At 38.6% G+C, this 23,634-nt stretch overlaps 1 protein-coding gene across 2 annotated transcripts in view; it reads right to left on the bottom strand.

Annotated features, from left to right (window-relative positions):
• Positions 1–946: 946 nt before the first annotated feature.
• LOC129732776 (protein bunched, class 2/F/G isoform-like) overlaps positions 947–23,634 on the bottom strand; it is a 264,630-nt gene continuing 241,942 nt past the window's right edge. For both annotated transcript variants that reach the window (XM_055694004.1, XM_055694005.1), the window contains one exon: positions 947–3,431. In XM_055694004.1, coding sequence (XP_055549979.1) covers positions 3,120–3,431 — 312 coding nt within the window. In that variant the 3' untranslated portion in view covers positions 947–3,119. The remainder of the gene's footprint in view (positions 3,432–23,634) is intronic.

The following is a 23,634-nucleotide window of genomic DNA, read 5'->3' as shown; positions in this document are numbered from 1 at the left end:
ATAACTCTTTCAGAGAGTTGAAATAATTTTCCTAGAGTCCCAGTCCGGGCCTTTTCTTACATCTAAAACGAAACCAGATGTTTATGCTATTCAATTGAAACTTACCTGCATTTATATTACACACTTGTGTTGATACACCAGTCTGTATGGTCTCTACAATAAATTTTACTACTGATTGAAGCGGTCGCATGAATCTAAAATTGAATATGGAAACAAATAAAAAGTGAAGGCATTTTGATAAACAAGCTCGCTCACCTTCTCATATCCACTGTAATAGTTGCCCTGATAGATGGGTGAACAACTCGGCGTTCTAGTTTCTTAAATCCTCTTTAGAAACCACAAAGTTGATCCTCATACCTAAGTGTAAAACCTTTTCCAGCATCAGATTGATTGAACACATTGGTCGACAAGTTACAAAAGAAACTGGGAAGATAGAAACTGAATGATGATAGTGATATATTTGGCTATTGCCAAAAAACCTGTCTAGACATCGATGAATATATTAAATAAAATGTCAATCGTTTCAAAGCTATTTTTAAAACTTTTATCATAAACAAAACAACATTTATGACTCACCGTCTCTTGGCTTTAGTAAACTGGTTAAATTTGTTGTGGGCGAAATAAAAATTCATGACTATGATTTTACAAGTCAATAACATTTCAGTTCTACAAGCTGTTAGTCCGCATAACGCAACTCACGGTCAGGGAAAAATGCCTTTTTCTATCAAGCTCGTGCGATATTTGAATATTTGATATACGAACTAATTACTTATTCCATAATGAGAAGTGAAGAATATATAAGATTTAGGGTTTAATTAGAGAACTAATAGCGGGAATCAGCATTTTTAGATGTACTAATACTAGTAGAACAATCTAAGTGTTATTGACTAGGGTAATCTAATTTGAGTTTCCAGGAGATTTCGGCATTGACATAATGGAATATATATTCAATATTTCATAGTGACTATATTATTAACATCTTTTCTGGTTTGTATCTCACTTATAAGATTAATTTCGCTCAGTTTAGCATTTAGTTAGCTTTATCATTATTGATTATTTTCTCACATTGTACAGCTCTATTGATCTAGCGCATTCTTCTCTCAATCATCGCATCAACTAGTTTTCGGTGTTTTTTTCCGAAAACAGCTTATCACTTCGTTTACTGTCGTATTTCTGTTTTATGACGTATTTTTCAGCTAACCAATATACAAAATAATAAATAGTGACTAAATAATTGCGTTTCAGCTAGGAAAAATTGAACAAAGATCCTATAAATGAATTAAACAAGGTTTTTTCCTTAAGTCTATCAACAGTTCCTCTTACCAGCTATGCACATCACGTTCATACCTAGATTAACCCAAGCACTCATAATACACATTCGTTTTTTTTTTCTTATTCGCGGTATTATTACACCGCTCTGTATGCTCAACTCGGCTCAACAGATCAAATTCAAGCAACCTACTTAGCTTCTCTCCCTGATTACGTATCTTCCCATTGCGGGAGACAGACGCGTCCGTAGCAGGATCATCCTGGCACTCAGTTCATGTTTCATCGAGTCGCAAACCTGAACTGGGGCAGTGGTCCTTTCTGACGAGTCTAACGGCCGCGCCTTTATTGGCATCTATTTGAAATATCACTCCGGCGGGCTCATCGTCACACTCAAAAAGGCAAATATTTACAGTTTGTTCTTCGAAATATGTAATCTGATAAAACGCGTTTATTCGGATTATAGCACTTGTTAGGTTGTCTGGTTAAGTTGATACGCAGGCATTCGAAGCCCGCCCGGAGTACTGATCACCTGTGATTTTTTTTTATTCTTGTCTTTTACACACATCTAAAGTCATTCCCGTACCGGCACGTTTAACGGCCTTAGCTATAAAATATGTACAATTAGAATCACATTTCGGGTTTGGTTTTTGCCCTAACTATAAGCAATCATCATTCAGAGCTTGAGCACGCATACACACGCTTGCACGCACGCACGCACGCACACGTGCACTAAAGTGTTAATCAATGAAGCGATGTTGAGTAAAACAATAAAATAAAACGACTATCTGACCGGTTTTGTCACAACGTAAAATAGATGTGAAACTAAACGTTGTTCACTTATTACGGTTTGAACCATTTTTGGGGCACATTATTATTAATAGTTACGCGTTTGTTAGCAATCGAATGTTTTATTATACCAAAAAGTGTAGCATACATACATGCCGTAAGAGAGGAGAAGAGAATGTAGAACGAATTGAGGCAAACATCTATTACTGTTTTGTTAGTTTTGAAAGGGTGTTCCTCGTTTGGGTTGAAAAATGTACGAGTTTATCTCCAATAACTGCCTACAAGTATATTTCATGAAATATACAATTTGGTTCGCACTTGTTAGTATTGTAATTGAAACGAAAATAACTGTTACTGGATCGAGCAGACCAGCCGCCATCCTGACAGCAAATGGGTCTCTATTTGTTCCAGATTTTTCAAAACGAAATTGGAGGAGGAGGAGTACAGAATTATTTGCAATTATTTGTTTTCTCTTAGCTAAGCGTGCATGTCTGTATTTGATATAATTTTGCCCCTTAATCCGAAACAAAAACGTGCGTAAACTGTGTGTTGCGTAATTATTTTCTGTCTGTTTTGGCTTCGTCGCTTAACACTGTGTGTATTGAAAAACAAAAAAATAGTTCTTCTGTTTTGCTCTCTAAAATTTCTAGCTTATTAGGAATTTGTTTGAGATTGGATGAAGCTTTGTACCTCAACGTAGTAAATTCTAGCAACTAACCTCTCAATTTTGATACTGTAAATTTCTGCTCTGGATACGGGCGTTAGCATGCTAGTACAATTGTGAGCGCTATTTAGTCAGGCGCATCGTCTTTATCTTCCGAGTACTTCTGGGCGTCAAGAGCGACTGCAGAGATCGGGATGCTGCTGCTGCCACCACAGGTGCCGTAGTCGTTATTGTTTGGTCTTGCGACATTGTCCAGCCCGTCCATGGCGGCGCCCCATTCCGAAATTCGCTGTGTGTCGCTCCCTGGCCGCAGTAGCAATGAGTAATAGTTATCGTTACCTCTCCTAGTACTATCGAAGTAAGCAGCTAGTGGCGAGTAGTGCAACAACGTGCGGAACATCTAGGAAACAGAACCATTCGAGTTTGAGTTGGCCGATGAAGGAACCTTGGAGGCCGGTGTGGGTGCCGTGCCTGCCGCTGTGGCAACAGTCGCTGCTGCCGTGGTTGAACTGTTGGCACCACCGCCACCACTGCCAACACTGCCTCCACCGGTTGTTGTGAGCTGCGAAAGTGTTTCCTGCGAAGCATTCGCCTTCAGGATATTGTTCTCGTACTCAAGCTGGTTGATGCGGTCCATCAGTTCGGAAATCTTTTCTTTTAGCACTTCGACCTCCTCACGGACAGCGAACATTAGGTGCGACTTGACAAGATCCTGCAAAGAAAAAAATGTGAAAAATGGGAAAATTAACAATTGTTCAACAAATTTGAATAGAGCGGGTTTACTCTAGCATTTCATGTAAGCGAATAAATGAGTGATCGAAAATCTGCAAAGTTGTTTAAACTACGGACGATATACCTGAAATCAGAGCGGATGTTGGCGATGCTATATACGAGTTTACATGAAATCCTTTCATAGACGGATTTTCAAAAATTGGCGCCTCCATCTCAGATGAATAAATGGAGTCACCGGGTTATTTGTACAAATTTTGAAAAAAAAAATTTAATTTCGTTCATGGAAAAACCCGAGTCGCTACTAAAGCGTTCAATAAACGATTGATGATTGATCTCGATAGAAATTAGAACAACAAACCGCACCGAGAAGAAAGGGAACGGACAGATGCGGTGTGCTAAGCTTGGCCCTGCTGCTGTGTTTGTGCGATGGTCCAGAAATAGATGCGAATAGCCGGTGTCTGTGGAAAGTTTTATTTGTAAAATCGGTCGTCAAACAGAGCTGCGCTCGCTTCGCTATCGTTTAAAAGGGCAAAAGATTTCGCAACGCAAACAGATGCAGGGTTGTTACAGACACCTTAATTTTGAATCCGCAAAATCCGCGCCACGGGTTTTTGGATCCGCGCCGTGAAAACTAAATCCGCGCCGAAAAAAAAAACTAATAAAAACTTATGATTCAACATGGTAAAATTAATACCATCTTTAAAATGTCATGCTGATATGTATAACTTGTTTGTATTTAGCTTCAAACGCAGCACAGTTGACTTACTGCGGCCATGTTTAGGAATGATGCTAACCAAAAATGTTGTTTGGAAATTCTTATAAACAGCACTGATTTTTTCTCTCGCAATTTTCTCTCGTTGAAAAGAGTATGATTATGACGAGAGAAATTCTTGTGAGACATAAGTTAGACCTAAAAAGTGAGAATTGATTGACGAGATTTGGAAAGTGATGGATAAACATTTAAACCCGTATATTGTCGGACCATTTCCTTGCGAGAACAGTGAAATTGAAACTATGAAAAATATTTCTCCTTCAAAAATTTTTCCTCCTTTAACTGTTTATCGACTTTAGCGAGTACCTTCATGGAAACCTGCGCCCTTTTTATCTAAAAATCGTTGACAATCTTCCTTCTGCTTTTACTCTTTGTCAACCTGCTCTTGAATGCCAATGGAATGTATGGAAAAAAATTAAACATCGATCGTTTTAAATTATAGCTTAGAAGTTTTGTCTTCTCATGCAAAATTTGTTCTCAAGCTAACATCGATCGGGAAGAAAAGCCTTAAAGTGACCAATAAAAAAATTCACATGGAACTGTTAAAATTATTTTTTTATGGTAAATGTGTTGGAAATTCATAAAACGTTGAGATCTGTCATCTTAAAACTTTTTTTTTTGAAAAGTTTCGATCTTGGGACCAATTGAACGTTTAAGGAATTCTTTAAAATCCTTAAAATAAATTCAACCTACACTCTGAATTAGCAATTTGAAAAAAATATTATTTGAAACAATCGGTGTAAAACGCGACTTTTCCTGGAAATCCGCATGATGAACCACGGAAATTCCGAAATTCGCATTAAAAAAAACGAGGAAAACCAAACCTAAAACTGCATAAAAAGCAATTCTAATACATTTCTAAACGAAAGCTTGACAGTTTTTCAAGAATTCGATAAATTTGAGCTCCTTTTTTAAAACAGTATACAACACATCCTAACGAAATCGTCTTGAAAATTCTAAGGTATATCAAAAAATTGTATTGCCAAAATAGTTTTTCAATGACATCAATTTTAGATCGTTATAATTTGGAAAAAAAAAAGAATAATAATTAAAAAATAAATAATATTCTATTTTAATCCAATGTATATATTTTCCAAATCTAGGAATTAGTTTGCTACAACTCGTTCATTGGCAACATTAGTAGAAGACATGCATGGATGATTTTCCGGTGATTTGAAATTCCCGTCTTTTTCCCGCTTTTCCCGGTAGAGTGGCCACCCTGATTATCAATGTACGTAAAGATTTGTGTGAACAAAGCTTCAAACGACGATTTGATGCAACTGCTAAGTAGGCGTCTCAAGGTACGATGATGGCCTACCAAGCCAGTTGTTGTAGCCTCGAGTCTCGGCACGGGAAAGACTGTTAGTATCAGTAGGATCGTAACGCTAGCCCCGCAATCGTCCTGTACACTTAACCGTCGGCTGCAAAGTCTGTGTATAATAAACAGAAGATCAAGTTCCCAATCGGATTGTAGCACCAAGGCTTTGCTTTGCTTTGCGTTGGTAGCTTTGTTTACTTTTGTACCTAAACAAACAGTTTGAAATTAAGAAAAAATATAACATCAAGAATATTGGATATTTGCATTTTGAACAAATTTGAGATTTCAAATAGAGAAGTTTTTGTTACAAAAACTTTTTTTTCTTAAGAGTGACCATTAGGGTGGGACAAAAAATAAATGTTAGCTCTCATGCACTTTTCGTGTTCCTTATGGGTCCCATAACAACTGTGTAACTTTTTAGATCGATCGGTGAAACGCCCGATTTTTAAAGTTTCCATACGATTGTGTATGGGAAAATCAAATTTTTCAATACTTATTCTCTGGAGATGTCAAGTTGGCTAGTAAAAAAATATCAATACATGATATTAGTAAGAAATTTTTCTGGGAAAAACGGACGGCTCACCATTGAAATTTTCCAGCAACACTGCTACAGCATGCTGCTATTGCAAACTTGCTTAAGTATGAGAAATAATTTCGCGTGGAATTAATTTTCAAAGCGTGATTTTTGCTCATAGTATCTTCGAGAAAGCCTCCAAGATAAATTTAACCCTTTATAAGGCAGTGGCAACTATATTGCCACCAACAAAATTTATTTTTTTTCGCTGCACTTAGAATATTGTTTTCAAATTTGACTTAACCAGAGACTTCTACAAGTGTCTTAGAACACTTCAGTTTTTTTCTAGGACTGCTAGAAGCGTACAATATTGATTTTGGGATCATTTTTATGTCAACAAACCGCGATTCTAGACCGTCTTCAGGAAATTCATTTTTAATTTGGAGAAAATCCAACAAATTGGTAAGTTTTCCACCAGGAACTTTCTATTCAGGACCTTCTGTGTTAGACTATGCAGTTTTGTCGTTAAAATACATGGTGTATTGGACGACAAATTTTAATTTTTTTCCTAAAATTTTTTTCTGGATACCACTTGAAAAACCCGTTACTTTGATCTTTTCCATGCAAAATAAATGAAGTCCTACTGTTACATTCTAATAACTATAATTTTTCATTTTTTATGATTACAAAAAATCAAGTTTACAATGCAGATGTAAAAAAAATGCTTCCATCGTTTTTGGGGTTAACGGGTAGTGGCACCAATTTTTTCAATTGATTCAATAGTTGATTTCTTGTTGTTCCTTCTGTAAGGAATACGTTTTATTGATGTTTTTGTAGATTCCTTGCGTAGTTTTTACGGCCTTATAATGGGTTAAGCGATATCATTTCTCATCACATGGTTGAATTTGGAACAGCAGCATGCTGCAGCAGTATTGCTAGTAAAATTCAATGGTGAGCCCTTCGCCAGATATTCTATCAGTCTGGGGTGAATATCTTATTTCACAAGCAATGTAGCGCCTTGCGGTCTTCAGAAGAGTTTTTTCAAGGAAAATTTCCTATAATTATCATGTATTTATATATTTTTAAGAGCCAACTGGACATCTCTATAAAAAAGTTTTGAAAAAGTGGTTTTTCCCATATAAAATCGTATGGAAGCTTTAAAAATCGGGCGTTTCATCGATCGATCTGAAAAGTTACACAGTTGTTATAGGACCCATAAGGAAAACGAAAAGTGCATGGGAGCGAGAAAAAAACACCATCTCTTTTTTCCCATATAACCGTGTCCCAGTCTAGTGACCATGTGGAAATGTTCAGAAGAGTTTCAATGAATAATCAATGAATTTCAGACGGTTTTCTATACGCCAGCCCTTGACAACTTTTCTCTAATTCTTGTCATTACTGACGTCAATGAGACACATGTGATTTCAGAACTTGTTAACAAGTAATATATACGGTTATGGGTATTTCCGAAATCAGGATGACCTGAAATCGACCCTAAGCGTCGTTTTGAAATCCAAGGTGGCAACTTCCGGTTCATGAAAATCAGCCAAAAATGGCCAAATACCACCCAATATGAGTATTTTCGGAGCCGGGATGACATTCATAGGCCACAGTTGCCATTTGAATCTATTCAGGACCACCACATAACATCCAAAGAGTTATGTTATTAGTGAAGCACCAGTAGAATCTTTTCGGGAAGGACCATTTTGGGGGCCGTAAGGATGTTTTATTGTCGAGCACATAACGGTTACGATAAAATTTTGTTTTTGTAGTATCTCAATTATTTATTTTTCTCAATATTTTTAAATAAAAATTAAGACATTTTTCTCAAAGTCATTCTTTGACAACTTTCTTTCTTCTTATTCAGATATATCAATTTACAAAAAAAACTTCAGTCCTCTTTGAATGTAAGTCTAGATAATTTAAAAAAAATTGTATTAAAAACTAGGATGCCAACCAAAATGGTAATTTTAAGAAACCATATACAAAATTTTCACCTGCCTGAAAAAAAAAACACCTAGTGAAAAATCGGAGGGGTTGGCTGCATGAAATTTCGGTTTTCGAAAAAATTTTGGTGTCAGATAGCTTATAAATGCATGAAACGTCGAGATCTGGTATTATCTGAAAATAATCATGATTTTCATGATTTTTCGGATTTCTCAAGGTCTAACTTCGTTTTGCGCCACCCCATTTTGAATCCAACTGACCTGAAATTTCACACAGGGTGTTTTTCGGGCAGGTAAACATTTTGTATAGGGTTTTTTTTTCCTAAATTTTTTGATTACTTTTTTCAAATAAAAGTGATTGGCACCCTACTACACACCCACCATATTTCATAGAACTCTGAAAGGGTGTTGCCAGCCCATCAGTCGATATCCTGATTTTTAGGTAACTGAACGCAAGGTTGCAAGGCTTTCCGCAAAATCCGCGCCATAGAGTAGTAAAAACGCGTCAAATCCGCAAAAAACGCAAAATCCGCAAAAAACGCGAAATCCGCGCCGACTGTAACAACCCTGCAGATGGTTATACAGCCCGATCGACACATGTTCTTGGCGTTTGTCAGTTTTATGGAAACCGATTCTAACCTTCATCGTGCGTGCTCTGAGCTGACTCCGAAAACAGGTTGAGGGTTTTTGTTTATTTTTTTCGCTTCCAGCCGTTCGATATCTGTCATAAAACACATATGCATTTGACGCACGATGTTTTACGTTTCTCACACTGTAGCTTTAATAAAAAATTGTTTTTCGACAAAATGGAAATGAGCATGGTTTTCCGCTCCATTCAACACAAGGTTTGAAAACTGTCGACAGATCGACGGATGTGAGATGTACCGGAAGTCGAAGACCTGTACAGATATTCTTGATATGTTGTTAGTGTGCAGTGATCGGGAAAGAAGTTTCTAGATGCTACTCGCATGCTGTGCCGCGAATCAGTGCACTTGACAGTCGGATTCAGGGTCGTTCGCTGCAGTGCACAGTTTGAAGTTGGTGCATTGCGAGAAACAGCAGTAGTCAGTGGTTGTCGTAGCGGTATATTTATTGGCTGTTTGTGCATTCGAACGAGAGCAGCAAACCGTCTGGTAAAGCTTGGTAAATAGACAGAATCGAATGCAACAAAATTATGTTACCCTATGTTTTCTACACACCGGTCATTTCGTCACCTGTTAATGAACAGGTTCAGAGCTCTATGTTACCGGAGAAGAGTGGATAATTTTTCACTTTCCTACAACGATTGACACGTAATCGGTTAGCACTGCGTCAATTATGGCTGAATTATACGGGGCCCTTCATCACCTTTTGGGTTTAAAGTCTATATTTTTGTCTCTACAGTAGCTTCCTACTGGCGGCACCCGGCGGAGTACAATACAAACAAATAATTATTCATTTTGTGACGACAACAAAAGAAAGAACGCGCCCGATTCTTTATTATTCCACGCGTCGCCATGACATCGGATCGCCACTAGACCTTTGGAAAAGTAATGCATGCGTGAGTCAGCCAGTAGCGGGATTGGCGAAGAAAAAAAAAACAAAAGGAACGCGCTCATATTGCCGTGTGTACATTTCAACAAAGCAAATGTGAGTAGTTAACTGTCCGCAATTAAAATCGACATTTTTCCAATCGCTTCCTCGCACTCCGCACCTTCTGTTTTCCGATGGGAAAGTGACTATATGTTGTTCTCTGTCCCAGCACGGATAACTGACGATTGTGTTTAATTCTATAGGAAGGGCCGGAGTTTGTTGGTCACCCTAACTCAGTCGCACTTTTTATGACGCATTCTATACTCCTTTCGCGCATTACAACGTTTCTGGTTGGTTTCTAATAGGAAGTGTTAGTATGGAACATACGAGCCGATTTTGCGATCATGTGTGCAAACACTATCGGTTTGCGGTTCGGATGAGGAATCGTAATCTCGCGTGAGTTCATGATGAATTACGCCTCGTGCCGCAGATTCGGACTGACTGATGTCATAAATCATACCGTGGTAACAAAGCCTCCCGCGCGCCGCCCCAGCCGCGCCACATGAAAATTCCTGCATCGTAATGAGATCATTTCACATTATTTTGATACAATCTGCTTCGCTTGTGTGATACATATTTATCTTCTGCATATACATGAAACCGGCGAACAGAGTTTCGATGTTTGCACAATTGGTTCGACGCAATTTTCCTACCACCGCGAAGCGAACCCAAAACCGGCTCGAACCGGACCAGCGATGAACGTTGTTCGTTTTTTTCGCAAGGATGTCGATGTGTGGTGCAAAGCGCGATGGCATTGAGTTGGAGACGAAAATTCGTTATCAGTTTAGCGACCCGAGATTATTTACTGATTGTTTTTTTTCTGTTATTGGGGAGTGGTTTTAAATTCGAATTGCCGAGTCACATATCGCACGTTAGGGATGCAATTGACGCTAAAAATAGATTGCGCTAGGGGACGGTTACCTCAAATAAACTTTGCTGATACTTTGTAGCATTTGATCGTTTATTAGTTTTGAAAGCAACTTCTAATAGTTAAAAACACAGTGTCTGTTAATAAAAGAATTCAAATGTTTCATTCAACTTAAATTTAATCTGGGGACTTGTATTTTCAAGATTTTCCAATTGGATGAATTAATAAAAATCATAAATTGAGCTGATTGGATCTGTGCGGCATGATTGTGATGTTAGTTTTATAATATCATGATTGTCCATACATTGATTTTCGTTCTGGATTTAAAAAGACTGAAGGAGAATGACTTCTATTATTATCAGATATGTTTGAATAGAATTCAAAATCAATATAGGCTGACCATATCCACGTCCCAAACAAAAAGTTTAGAATATGATAGATTTCTTCAATTTAAAAGCAACTGAGGTATCTTTCTCAAACACTGCATAAATTTATTTACTAACTTAAAATATATTTAAATTTTCTAGCTGAACATAAGCTCAATTACATATGAGTTAGTATTTAATTAGTTACGGGTTGCTTAATTTGCATAGCTGTGCACCACTTTCTAACCTTCGCCTTCACCTGTTCTATGACTAATCGGTCGATTATGTGCGTTCAATCTAATGACCAACGTCATATTTACCGTTGCAGGTGTGCGCAAAAAATTACAACGCTGCCGTCATCGATGTGCGGAAAAAGGCGCAGGCAAGAAAAAACGCGGAAAACATGACACCGGTTGATCGTTTTAAGGTCTTGCTCGGACAAAGTCGGCCGGCAACGTCATTAGTTTGCTTGTCTCACCTCCGCTACCCTTCCAGGATCAATTGGTATGCGCTTACGCATGTGAAATTCATAATGACCACGGCTAGAATAACAAATGACTGACCACGTTGTGTCTTTGTGTGCAAACGCGCGCGCGACTGTGGTCCGACTTTAGAGAGCCGCCATTTCGTACCATGTCTGCGCGGTGGTGCGCGCTGAGTCGTACGACAAAAAAAAAATCAAACCATAGAGTGTAGTCATTGTGGCACCCCCTCTCAAATGGTACAATGCAGTTTTGGTTCGTTTTAATTTGATGTATATCATTGAGAAGAGTCTATTTTTAGACTTTCTGCTCATCGATGGCGAGTTCTCTAACCGAACAAGAAAAGATGAGGGTAGAGCCAATTGAATTTATGAATTGACAAGTTTAATATAGTTTTTTAAATATAAATTTGCGTTTGAGTGATTTTTTTCAAGTGACGCAGTCAACTCAAATTTTTCTTTCATGTTACAATTCGCTTGGTTATGAATGTATATGTTTTTTTACTGCAAAAAAAATTAGTTTTTTTCTTTTAGATGTGAAAAGCTTAAATTTTGTAAGTGCGATAAAAAAATCAAAAACCGTTTCGCCAAATTCAAGAGGAACTTTATGCTTATCTAGAGCCGATTTTTTTTAAAGCGGGAGAAAATTTCTGCGAGACGAAAATTCTTTCTATCTTTGATGAATGACCTTCAACTTACTCTAGCATTCTGCACCATAACGTAGCAGGTGTTTGTCTTATCCTGGCCCTTCTGTTTGATTTCGTACAGCAAATTTTCCGGCTGGATGTGCCGCTGTGGATGCTGCTGTTGCTGTAGGGCAATAGTTTCCATCGCGAACGTTATTCTGCTTTCCCTGTGCTTGTAAACTTTTATAACGTAATAAGCACGAACAGATACACCGAATTTTAACCGCCTGGAAACGATGCCTTATCACTCTTTTACCGATTGTATCCGGTTTGCCCCAAAATATTGTTTTTCACTTCACTAGAGCTTTACCACCTTTGTTGAGTCAGCTTTTTTGCTGGACAAGTCAATTGAATACGACAAGATTATAGCGATAACAGCAGTTATTGTTTTTCAACTCTGCTATCTAATCACTCACTTTCAATCAAATTTTCGAACACTTCTCAAGGGCCTTTGAAGCACTGACACGAGCTTTACTCTAGCTTATTCAGTAGGGAAAATTTGAATTTATTTCCACTCACTATCTACTCTAGATACAGTTGCAAACGTTTGTTTTGTACTTTCTGTTATTATCTATCACAATAACATTAAAATTTAATAAGTCTCTTGCTGGCTCAGGTTTGAAAGAACACCCGTGAAGTCGTATTGTAATGGCTACTTGCTATGAACTGTTTGACTCCTGAGCGGCGACTGAGTGTCTGCTCCCAATGGGATAAAGTTTTATTTAAAATGTCGAGAACCGAGAGCGGCTCTCCAATATTACTACTGCTGCAGCGGCTAGCAGTCAGTACGGGTACACATACGAGCGACTACCAGCGATTCGAGATTGAGAACGATTTCTGTCTACAACAGGCGACCATTTGTGCCAAAGCATTCACGTATGACACTCGTGATCGTCTTGGTTATCATGATGTTAGTTTTTTTTCTCTGGTCGCAAATAAAATATACACAGCTAACACAACAGAGATAACGAATGATTGTCGCGTGAGCTTGCGTCTGTCTAGAGCGAGAGAGAGAGAGAGAGAGAGAGAGAGAGAGAGAGAGAGAGAGAGAGAGAGAGAGCGAGGATGAGAGTTAGCTAGTAGCTCTCGCAGTTTAGCCGACGATCAGCTGTGCTGTGCTGCGAGCGGTAAACTGCCGAACCGAGTGTTGATAACGTCACCATTCGACAGTTCCCAGTGGAAACCTAGTAGTAATTCAATTTGTGCAGTGTGCCCGAAAGATTTCCAGTCCACTTTGAACGGTTGCCGCTGGACACGCGTCGATGCAAAAAACATAACGTTTCCTCATGGGGTTGAACAAATAGCCCACAGGTATATCGCCTTATAAGGAGCGAGCGATCATGCGACTCCATTAAAATGGAAGCGCTAGGGACGCGTGGTAATCAACTAGTTTTATAAGTTATTTTTGACGTAGAACTAAGTTCTCAGGAAACTCGGCTCCATAGGGATGGTAAAATGAAAATCTAGAACCGGAAAAAGTGAAAAATATGTCCAATTTCAAATGGAATTAAAATCGGTTGGTTTTCGAAGCATTTCTTTCGTTCTTGCAAAACGATTGGAAATGCTTCTAAGATTCCTCCCAAATGCAAAAAATTGTTATTTTATTATTTGAACAATTGTGGTATTAGAAATTGTCAAGCCTTGTGTGTATTATTAATGACTGGTATTAGTTATACGGAAACGTCGGGCAATTTATACAGGTTGTCGTATAATATCTTCAAAAAGACGGAGAAAGCCAGATTAAGCCTATCCGTATTTTTTTTATTCAATAGTGAACACTTTGAAAATATAAAAAAAAACGGATGACTGTGACTGTGATTCGGAGAAAGCCAGATTAAGCCTATCCGTATTTTTTTTATTCAATAGTGAACACTTTGAAAATATAAAAAAAAAACGGATGACTGTGACCCGGAAATCATAGTAAGCGTCATAGGGGAACATACGACGGCATCTGAACTGAAAGGCATTGAGGGTGATTAAGACAAATCCAGAACTCTCAAATCCGGATGTAGCCAAAAATATTTTGCTAATTCATTCACAAAGAATATCAACCCACCCGATTGCCCCCAATTCCGTCCAATCGAAAAATATTGGGTAATAATTCACAGGAAAATGAAAGAGACTGATAGGTGATGTAGGATGCAGAACAGATGCCGAGAAATGATGGCGATAATTCCTAAGAAAGCTCGCGATTTTATCCGACGATTGCGAAATAATTTCCTTATATTTTTTTTTCTGAAAGTCCTTTATTTTGACTACTTAACATATTTTCTAAGTCATACTAACCTCGAGATGAAATGATTTCATTCCGAATTCTCAATGAGGCGAGCTTTATTCATACTTTTCCCCTTTCAAAACGTAGGGCTTTGAGTAAACTTCCACGATCAAACCGGTCAGCTGAGTTAGTAATCAGTGCCATCATGTTTACGCAATGTAAATTGCGGAAGTGACCTGATAGCAGCACCGGTAAACAGCCTACCCAAACAGCAGAAGTCTATATCAGAACAGAAACCATCCAGGGCTTAAGCTGTGCCGTGGTACAAAGTCCTTAAGTCGTCTCGCTAACACAAATTGCGCTTTTCGCAACGGGCTGGGCCACTGTCTGTGTTTATGCAATTGCGAAACCACAGAACGTTAGTTTATTCACCTTTCCGCGTAACAGAGATCGACCGGAATGTGCCTCAATAACGTCGCCATGCTGTGTTCTGAAATTTTTGAATTGTGTAAATTTGGCCGCTCCAAGCCGCTGTTTACACAGACTTTCGGGCGAGAGTAATAATAACGAAACGAAAAAGAAATGGGTTCTAGAGAATGCGTAAGGCAAGGTCAAAGTTTTTTTCTTTTGACTAGAGTGAAATACTAAAGTAAAATAACGATTCAGTTTCTGTTTCCCATTTTTATAATTCAATAAAATTTTCATGACATAAACAACAAATCTGTACGGTTTGACTACCGATGAATGTAGTGTGTCACGTGGAGCGTATTGTAGCTTATCGCGAGTTGGTAATTGCCGTCTGTCAAAAACGTGGTCAAAGTTAGAGTGTTTGATATAGGTGAAAAAAAAATTAAGCAGAGAAATTCAAAGTTCCATGTGAGGTTGCAACGTGAGGCACTGATTTTTGCGGGCCCGCTCTGCAAACGGTGCCCGGTTCACTAGCGCAACGTAACCCGAGATTGCAGACATTGTTTACCAGCGTTAAATGTTTACCATTTGGAGTGATAATCATTTCATACCGCCCGGTACATGATACGAACGTGGAATGGTGCTGGAATTTTCTGCTTCGTACTCTGGGCCACAAATAAATCATAACGTTTACAGTGCGATTGTAAATATGTCGTGAATTAAGGTTCAGAATCATTGCATATACTTATCTTAATGTTATATCCAAACTCTACAGGAGAGAGAGGTCGATGTAATACGTACCTGTGATAAAAGAAAAAAAGGGAACATTAATAATGTAAATAATAAAAATAATATCTAGTTTTCAATTTTACGCAGATTTACCGGAAATTAAAAAACCAAATAAACGAAACTTCTATCATTCTTACAAACCGTACCAACTCTGTGATGCAGATATTCTTCCTACATTCAGATAGTTTATAGAGTTCATAACAATTGATGTAATCAACAGCATTTGTTCAAAAAGAATTAAACTGAGAAAAATTGAGCGGAAATGGTTTTTGATCTTGAACATTTGAGTTTTGTCGAATGGTTATTTCAAAACGTACAAGAATACGAGGTGGAGCTTGACAACCGCACATTTCGTAGTTGCTCCTCCGTGATGGATCTGAGCTAATGAAGCTGCACACATGGCAACTTAGGATTAGTTTACCATCTTCAATGTACAACAATTCAGTAGCTTCCGCTTTGTATAGATCCATAACGGCGCCGGCCACGTCCTTACGGACGTTAGGGCGAGGAAGGAGGTTGTAAGGAAGAAGTTGTAGCAGTCATTGTTGCCGGAGGCCGAGTTTACCTCTGCATCTCCACGACTACGACAGAAATAAAGGGTTACGTCACCGTGGTAAGTGACGGAATCGAACGATGTTGCGCGCGAAGTAAACTCATTACGAGAGCGGACGATGAGTATCTTGTTTATTATTAACGACTGGTATGAATTGTACGGATAAGATTGATCTGGCTTTCTCAGTCTTTTTGAAGATATTATACGACAATCTGTTTAAATTGCCCGACGTTTCGGCCGTTTTTAGTGGCCTTTTTCATGAGTATCTTTTTTGTCAAACACCGTGCGAGCGGAGCGCGCGTAAACCATCCACTGCTCGAAGCCTGCAGGTGTTTAAGTATTTGTTAATTACCGAGTACTCTAAAAAACAAACGCATTTCGGTAGACACGGGTCGGTAAAAGGTATTCATTGCGCAGTCATTAGATCGATAGTTTTTGCGAAAATTTTTCGGAAATAAAATTATTATTCTGAAAAGAGACTCCAAATGAAGTTTTTTTTATACTTTTTATCGTGTTGGGGATAGTTGTTTTCATTAAAAATTTATTATTCAATTCAACACTCACTGTTCAACACAGATTTTGCCCAAGAGCTCAAACTGGAAAAATATGAATTATTCTTGCTTTTTAATAATTACTGGGAATTTTGATGCCCTCAGCCAATTTAAAAGTGCGTCAAAAGACCGCAAAGTAATTGCTCGCCGGGTTCGTCGCCTCTACGATTGCTTACGGGAAAGCTTTAAGTCTCTGAAAACTTTACAAACTTTCGAGCTGGCTAAGGGCACCAAATTTCACAGGAACAATGGGTAAAAAGCTAGAATCTTTTATTTATTTTCAATTTGACTCTCAAGTCTTCAGACTATTAAATGAAGTTTTCCCATAAACAAACATAGAAATGACGAAACCGGCGAACAATTACGCGGCCTTTTGATACACTTTTGACTAAGGTAGGAGCACCAAAATTCATAGGACCAGTTAAAAAGCTCTAGCCTTTTCAATTTTTTTCAATTTGAGCTTCAGGGCAATTTTTGTCGCTTTCATCGACCAGTGTTGTAATCATCATACAATGACAACGTGTAACGATCATACAAGATTGATGTCGCAGTTAGGAAACCTAAGATGGGTTGCAAGCCATAGCTTGTTTTTCGACTAAGTTTTTCAAGACTTACAAAATTACAAGTAAGCGTTTTTTTAGCGCAGGTAAAGAGAGTAAGATGGATGCTATATGAGATTCGTTCGTCAAAGCCTCGGATCGATTTCCCTTTTTTCAGCTAACGTTTTTATTTGGATACAGTTTAGCAAAGATAAAAATATAAGCGGTGTTCACATATCGTGCAGTGGATAATTAACAAACAGGTTGACGCCGACAAAAAGTCTCGTTGGAACATTTGAAAAAATGAACGAAAACAACACTTTTATAAACTGATAGTAACCAGTCGTACACAGAACATTGCTGTCACGCCCCGTGCAGTTGATTACGGTTTGTTTGTTTCGGACTCTCGCATCGCCTTTCTGTGTGAACGAATGCAAACACTCTTGTACTCTTATCAGTGTTCTGGCCCGAGCTTGTCTTTGTTATTACGTGCAGCTACAAATCCTCCGTTGATAGCTCAAATGGCTTTCAGTGAACAATTATGAACCGGTTGCTTGTCAGATTTTCATACGAACGCGCGACCGCTGATAATGATGACCTCCATCGGGACTGTTGTCACCGGTTCTGACTGAGACAAAAAAACAAGATTATGTAGCTGACAATCGATTGATGGTTCCAAGCGAGCTGTTGGGTGATATATAAAAAAAACCTGAAGAAAACACCGTTGCTGAAGTAGACTATTTCGATTTAGAACCATAAGCGCCTTCTAGCCGAAGTTACTGTAAAGTGACATACTAACCGGTCGTCCCTGACTCGCTGTGGAATGTTACAAACGTTAAACCAACAAGTTACGACAGCAGATCGTTACCGGAGTATGTCTGCGAAGATTCTTATCACCAATTCACTGCTGTTAATGCATTCGTTTCACAATCTCACTGATGTAGGTCGGTTTTAAATATGTCTTGTCATTGTCTGATGAAGTCAATTGGAATCATATTCTAAGTAAACGAAGACATTGAGATTACTATTATTCTGTTAACACCAGCATCACGGAACAGAATAATATTCAATAACAATCAATTTTGGGAGACACTCTAGCGCCACAAAATATTTATTCAGCACAATTAACATTCAAAACAGGTTCCGTAATCGTATCAGTTGCAGTAGGCACGTGATCCGTGAAATCCGGACACTGAAATGGCTAGCGAGAAACGAATCTAGTTTGTCACATACGGTTTTCGATGTTCTTAGCCGTAATGCTCTTACTTGGTTGCCCTGCAGCAAATATTATCTGTAGTGCGTTCTTGTATACAAGTAGATAATATTTTATTGTATTGTTGTTGTGCATAATGAATCCGCCCGTCTAGCTGTAATCGCTGTGGGCTGTAAATCTTTCTTTGTGCATTTTATAGACAGGCTAAAACTGGAATTGATTCGTGTTTCAATTCCTCAAGTTTCTAGCATTCTAATTATTGTTCCTTGAGAAGTCGATTTTTCACTCGAAACGAGCACGGAAATTATACGAAGTGTAATCAATTGGGTCGAGTATGTAGGTTTGTTAAATTAATTCACCGCAATCTCTTAAATAAATAAAATCCTGACAATGGAATCGACTTGCATCGATCAACACCTAACTTACGGTACACAGTATTTGGGCATCACAATTAGTAAACACATCCTTCAAAATAATAGAAAATAAGAGAAAGTAGTTCGTAGGATGATGTTGTGTAGGTCCACGTTAGTGAAAAGAGTTCGAGCCTATAGCAAGCAAGTTGGTGAGTGGTTTAGAAAAAAAAGTTTCGTTTAGCGGGGGGTCAAACAACCGCTCTGTCATGTTGTTTTCCACTCAGTTCTATACTGCCCGCTGACGTCAAGGGCATTCACTTTGGCAATAGCTCCAACAACTTTCTTAACTCTCTCCAAGGCGAAACCCAAGACGATGACACAACTCTAGCCGGGATGGGTTCAATAACACCTGGTTCGCACCGCGCCAAAATGAAAAGCAATTCTTCCAACTGGACAGGTTGTGTTGAAAATGATACAAAAACGGCAAAACTAAGCAACTGCCTATAAGCTGATAAACTATGCTGCTAGACAGAGTGCAACAGAGAAAATGCCGCCTTACATGTTGGCTTAGGTTTCCATAATTGGATTGACCCACATATCGTTTAAGGCAATTTTTTGCGCTTGTGCAAACAATATTCTCTGCGAAAAAAAACATAGGAAAAATAAAAATAAACCCTCGCATTATTTACACTCACTGACAGACTGAACCAGAGAAAGTGAAAATTCAGCGGGTTTACGCGTCAATAGAGGGGCGCATGGAATGCAAGTGAATCGAAAGCAAAAGTTGTCAAGCGAGTCGTGAGGAGTGAACATATGACCATAAAAAGGGTTCGTACAAATGTGGATGGTAAAAATCGCAAAGCAGATGGTTGATGTATGGTTGCCACGAAGAAATTCCAGCAAAACTTCTAGCAGTGGAAAAGAGTAGAAAGTACACTGAGGTCATTAAAAAAAAACATTATAGTTTTTTAATTATTATATTTTTTAAGGTCTTATAAATACAAGGAATTTGACGAAACGTTTCACGTTGGCACAAAAAATACACTGAATAAATACCAATAAGCAATCTAATTGATTGCAAGCAAAACTCTAAACTAAACGAGCGGTGGAACGAATGCTTGTGCATTGCTGATTGATTGATTGACGGTAGATCGATAAACGGAATGCTGAGCTATGAAGCCGTGCTGGCGATTAATTTTTTCAACGTTTTTATACAGGCTCTACTGGCTGCTGCTGGTGCACGTTTGATACGGTAGATGTAAAAAAATATTTGAAACCCAGTTATCTCGCGGGGTATATTTTTGTGGTCATAGACCTCAGTTTAATTCGATTTATTTTCGTCAATTGAGCTTTACAAAATACGTAAAAAACATTATTGGGTGTCTTGGAATAATCTGTTGTAATAATGAGCGCTTGAGCTTGACCGACCGTACATTTTGTAGTTGCTCCTCCGTGATGGATCTGAACTAGTGAAGTTTCACAAAGAACCACGGTAAGATGGTTAATTTTGGGTTATTTTCCATCTTCATTGTACAACAATTCAGTTGCTTTGTACAGCTCGATAACGGCGCCGGCTACGTAGGTTACTTTGTCACCCTAGAAAGTGACAGATTTTTATACTTTTACCTTTCCCTCTGCACGCTTAAATAAAGACTCTACTGCTCTTCTTTACCGAGCCTCGTTGGTTATCCTGCCAAGTATCGGCAATTATGATTGCCTGAAAAGGTATTCATTAGGGTGAGGAATCGTTGTATGGAAAAAAACGAAACTTTATAGCAGAAAGCCAGAACCAAGTTTTTTTTTGTTTTTTTGGAGCCCCAAACAATCCTAAATTTATCGGAAGTCGATTGGTTTTGTCTCCACTTGGCGCATTTCATTTTAAATTTATATAGAGATTTGTATGGAAAAGCCAACGTTTTTGCAATTTCCATTCTAAAGAGCTCAAAGTGGTTCAAACAATAGGTTTCATGACTTCAAATGGTAGGTTTTTTAATGCCTAACAACTTGGCCGAAGACATCAAAGAGCTAGGGTGTCCCAAAAAAATACTGGAGCTGTTCAAAGTTGAGTAGGTCGAAATGTATGTTGCAAATCATTTTTTCTGCCAACACTGCCAGTGTACCGGCGTTAGTCAGACTTCCATCAGAAGTAACCTCTGAAACACGTTGTAGATTCTACCTATGCCTAGAATATTTACCTGAATTTGTTTGTTTGATCCAGCTGAGTGTATAAAATCGTTACGACAGGTTATTTCTGATGGGAATCCTACTGGCGCCGGTACATTGGTAATGTTGGCAGAAAACAAGATTTTCTGCACCTAAATCGACATACTCAACTTTGAACAGCTATAGTTCTTCTTAGGGACATCATAGCTCTTCAGTGTTTTCTGCAAAGTTGTTAGGCATCTAAATTACTATACTTTTACATAATGCAGTGCATTATTAGATCAATATTGAGCTCTCTAGAAAGGTAAATGCAAAAAAGTAGGTTTTCCCATATAAATTTTCATACAAATTTGAAATACAATGCGCCAAGCGGAGACAAAACCAATCGACTTCCGGTAAGTTTAGGGTTGTTTGGGGCCCCATAAGGAACCAAAAAAACTTGGTTCTGGAAAATCGATCACTTTTCCCCACCCTAGTATTCATATAACTTTGCATGACTTTTCTTCTCTAGAACTTAGCGTGATGAAGAGTGCCTGAGAATGAACCCATACGTAAAAATCCCTTTGACACCGAACGGTCTGATTCTGCTAAGATTCGAACTCATGACCAATCAGTAAGCAAAGTGGACTGTGTAATTTGTAGCAATAATGCGAGAAAAACATTTTTTTTGTAGATAGGGTTTAAGACATATTAACCGTACGTGCTGGACGGGGTATCCGGGTACCTTTTTAGGTTTCATAAGTCGAAAGTTTATAGTTCACTGCAATCAAAAGTAGTAAAACTTAGTGGCATCTCATAGCTCATTAAGAGGCAAATTTTGATAACATTAGTTTTATATAGTAACAAGAAGAAGGGGTATCAATGGGGAGAGTTATTTTTTTTTTACCTGACGGGGTACCCGGATTCCCACAAATTGTAATTCTTGTAACTTTGACAATTTGGAATTTCATAAATATTTCAACAGAATCTTACAACTATTGGTTCAAACTTTATAAGATTATGTTACTTCCATAGGCCATTCTTGTGGTTTTGGGTGTTATAGTGATATGCTTTGAAAAGTTGACTTCCGCTTTCTGGAAAATAGCTAAAATTGACCAAAAACAACCTTATATGAGTAGTTTCAGAATCGGGACGACGTTTGGAGACTTGAAAACGACCCCAGAGGCCATAAAAGCAAAGCCTTGGTGCTGAATTTCGATTCGGAACTTGACCTTCTATTCATACATAGACTTCGCAGCCGACTGTTTAGTGTACAGGACAATTGCGGGGCTAGCGCTACGATCCTACTAACAGTCTCTCCCGTGTCGAGACTTGAACCTACGACGACTGGCTTGATAGGCCAGCATCGTACCACGAGACCATTTGGGAGACCCCAGAGCCCATATTGGATTCCAAAATGGCGACTTCCGATGTTTGGAAGAGAACCAATGATGGTCGAATGCTATCAGATGTGGTTATTTCCGGAATCGGGATGATGCCCTGTTGCCGGAAATCAACTCCAGACGTCATCTTGAAATTCGAGTTAGTGACTTCCGGTTTCCGGAATATGTATAGCTAAAATTGAACAAAAACTACCTCATTCGCAATCGGGATGATATCCAAAAACCGTAAAACGGCCCCCGACGCCATTTTGGATTCCCAAATGGCGACTTCCGGTATCTGGAAGGGAGCCAAAATTGACCGAATACCATCGAATACGTGTATATTCGGAATCGGGATGATGCCCAGTGATCGGAGATTAGCTCCAGACGCCATTTTGAAATTTGAGATGAGAGCTTCCAGGTTCCGGAAAATAGCTAAAATTGACCAAAACCACCTCATATGAGTAGTTTTAGAACCGGGACGATGTCCGGAGACCTGAAAACTACCCCAGATGCCATTCTGGATTCCAAAATGGCGACTTCTGGTTTCTGGTGCTGTTACCCAGAGGCCTCAAAACGACACCAGACGGACCCGAAGTCACTACCTTGAATTTCAAAATGGCTGAAAATTGTTCCCGGTCCCGCAAATATCCATCTTAGGTGGTGTTCGGCCATTTTCTTTTTTTTTTTTCAGAAACCGGAAGTCACCACTTTGTTAAAGTCTCTGGACTTTGGATTCCGAAACCGCTCATATGAGGTATACCATAGGTCAATTTAAACTGTTCGTCAAAAACCGGAAGTCGCCATCTTGAATTACAAAATAGCGTCTAGAGTTGGTTCCAGAAATACCCATATTCGATGGTATTTGGCCAATTTTAATTCATTTCCAGAAACCAGAAGATGATGATTGATATTCAAAATGACCAATAAGGTCGTTCGCAGGTCTTTGGACAGCATCACGATTCCGGAAGTATCAAGTGTAATTATACCAATAATGTTTTCAAATGTTCATAAAAATCCTCAGTTTCGGAACATTTCTCCAAAAAACCGGATTTTAAAAATATGAGAAAATACTTTCGGGACCGCACACTGGTTTCAAAGTAGACAAGTTGCTGAATCTTCTAGTACCAAAACTATTAAAATCGGATGAAAATTGTCAAAGTTACAAGAGTTTCAATTTGTGGGTACCCGGGTACTCCAGTCGGATGTTTTTTTTGTCGAGCACATAAGGGGCCATCCACATTCCACGTAGACAGATTTTTAATGATTTTGATACCCCCCTTCCGTGGAAAATTGCCCATATAAATAATTCTAAAAAAATTGTATGGACCGTGGACATTACACGAAGATTTTTTATATGGTTTCGCACGATCCAACTTTTACGTGTTGGTATAATTTGATGTATTTGCTCAAGGGTCTTGTTGTGTAACTCGGGTTCAGCGTTTATTAGAAAACAAAAAAAAGTACTCAGAGTTTGTTAGTATTATCATTAACTGTTAATTGTATCAGAGGTGAA

The sequence above is a fragment of the Wyeomyia smithii genome, chromosome 3 (assembly GCF_029784165.1).
Source record: "Wyeomyia smithii strain HCP4-BCI-WySm-NY-G18 chromosome 3, ASM2978416v1, whole genome shotgun sequence".
In the NCBI taxonomy this organism is placed as follows: domain Eukaryota; kingdom Metazoa; phylum Arthropoda; class Insecta; order Diptera; family Culicidae; genus Wyeomyia; species Wyeomyia smithii.
Note: the sequence above shows the minus strand (reverse complement) of the source record. Positions and strands in the feature narration are given on the sequence as shown.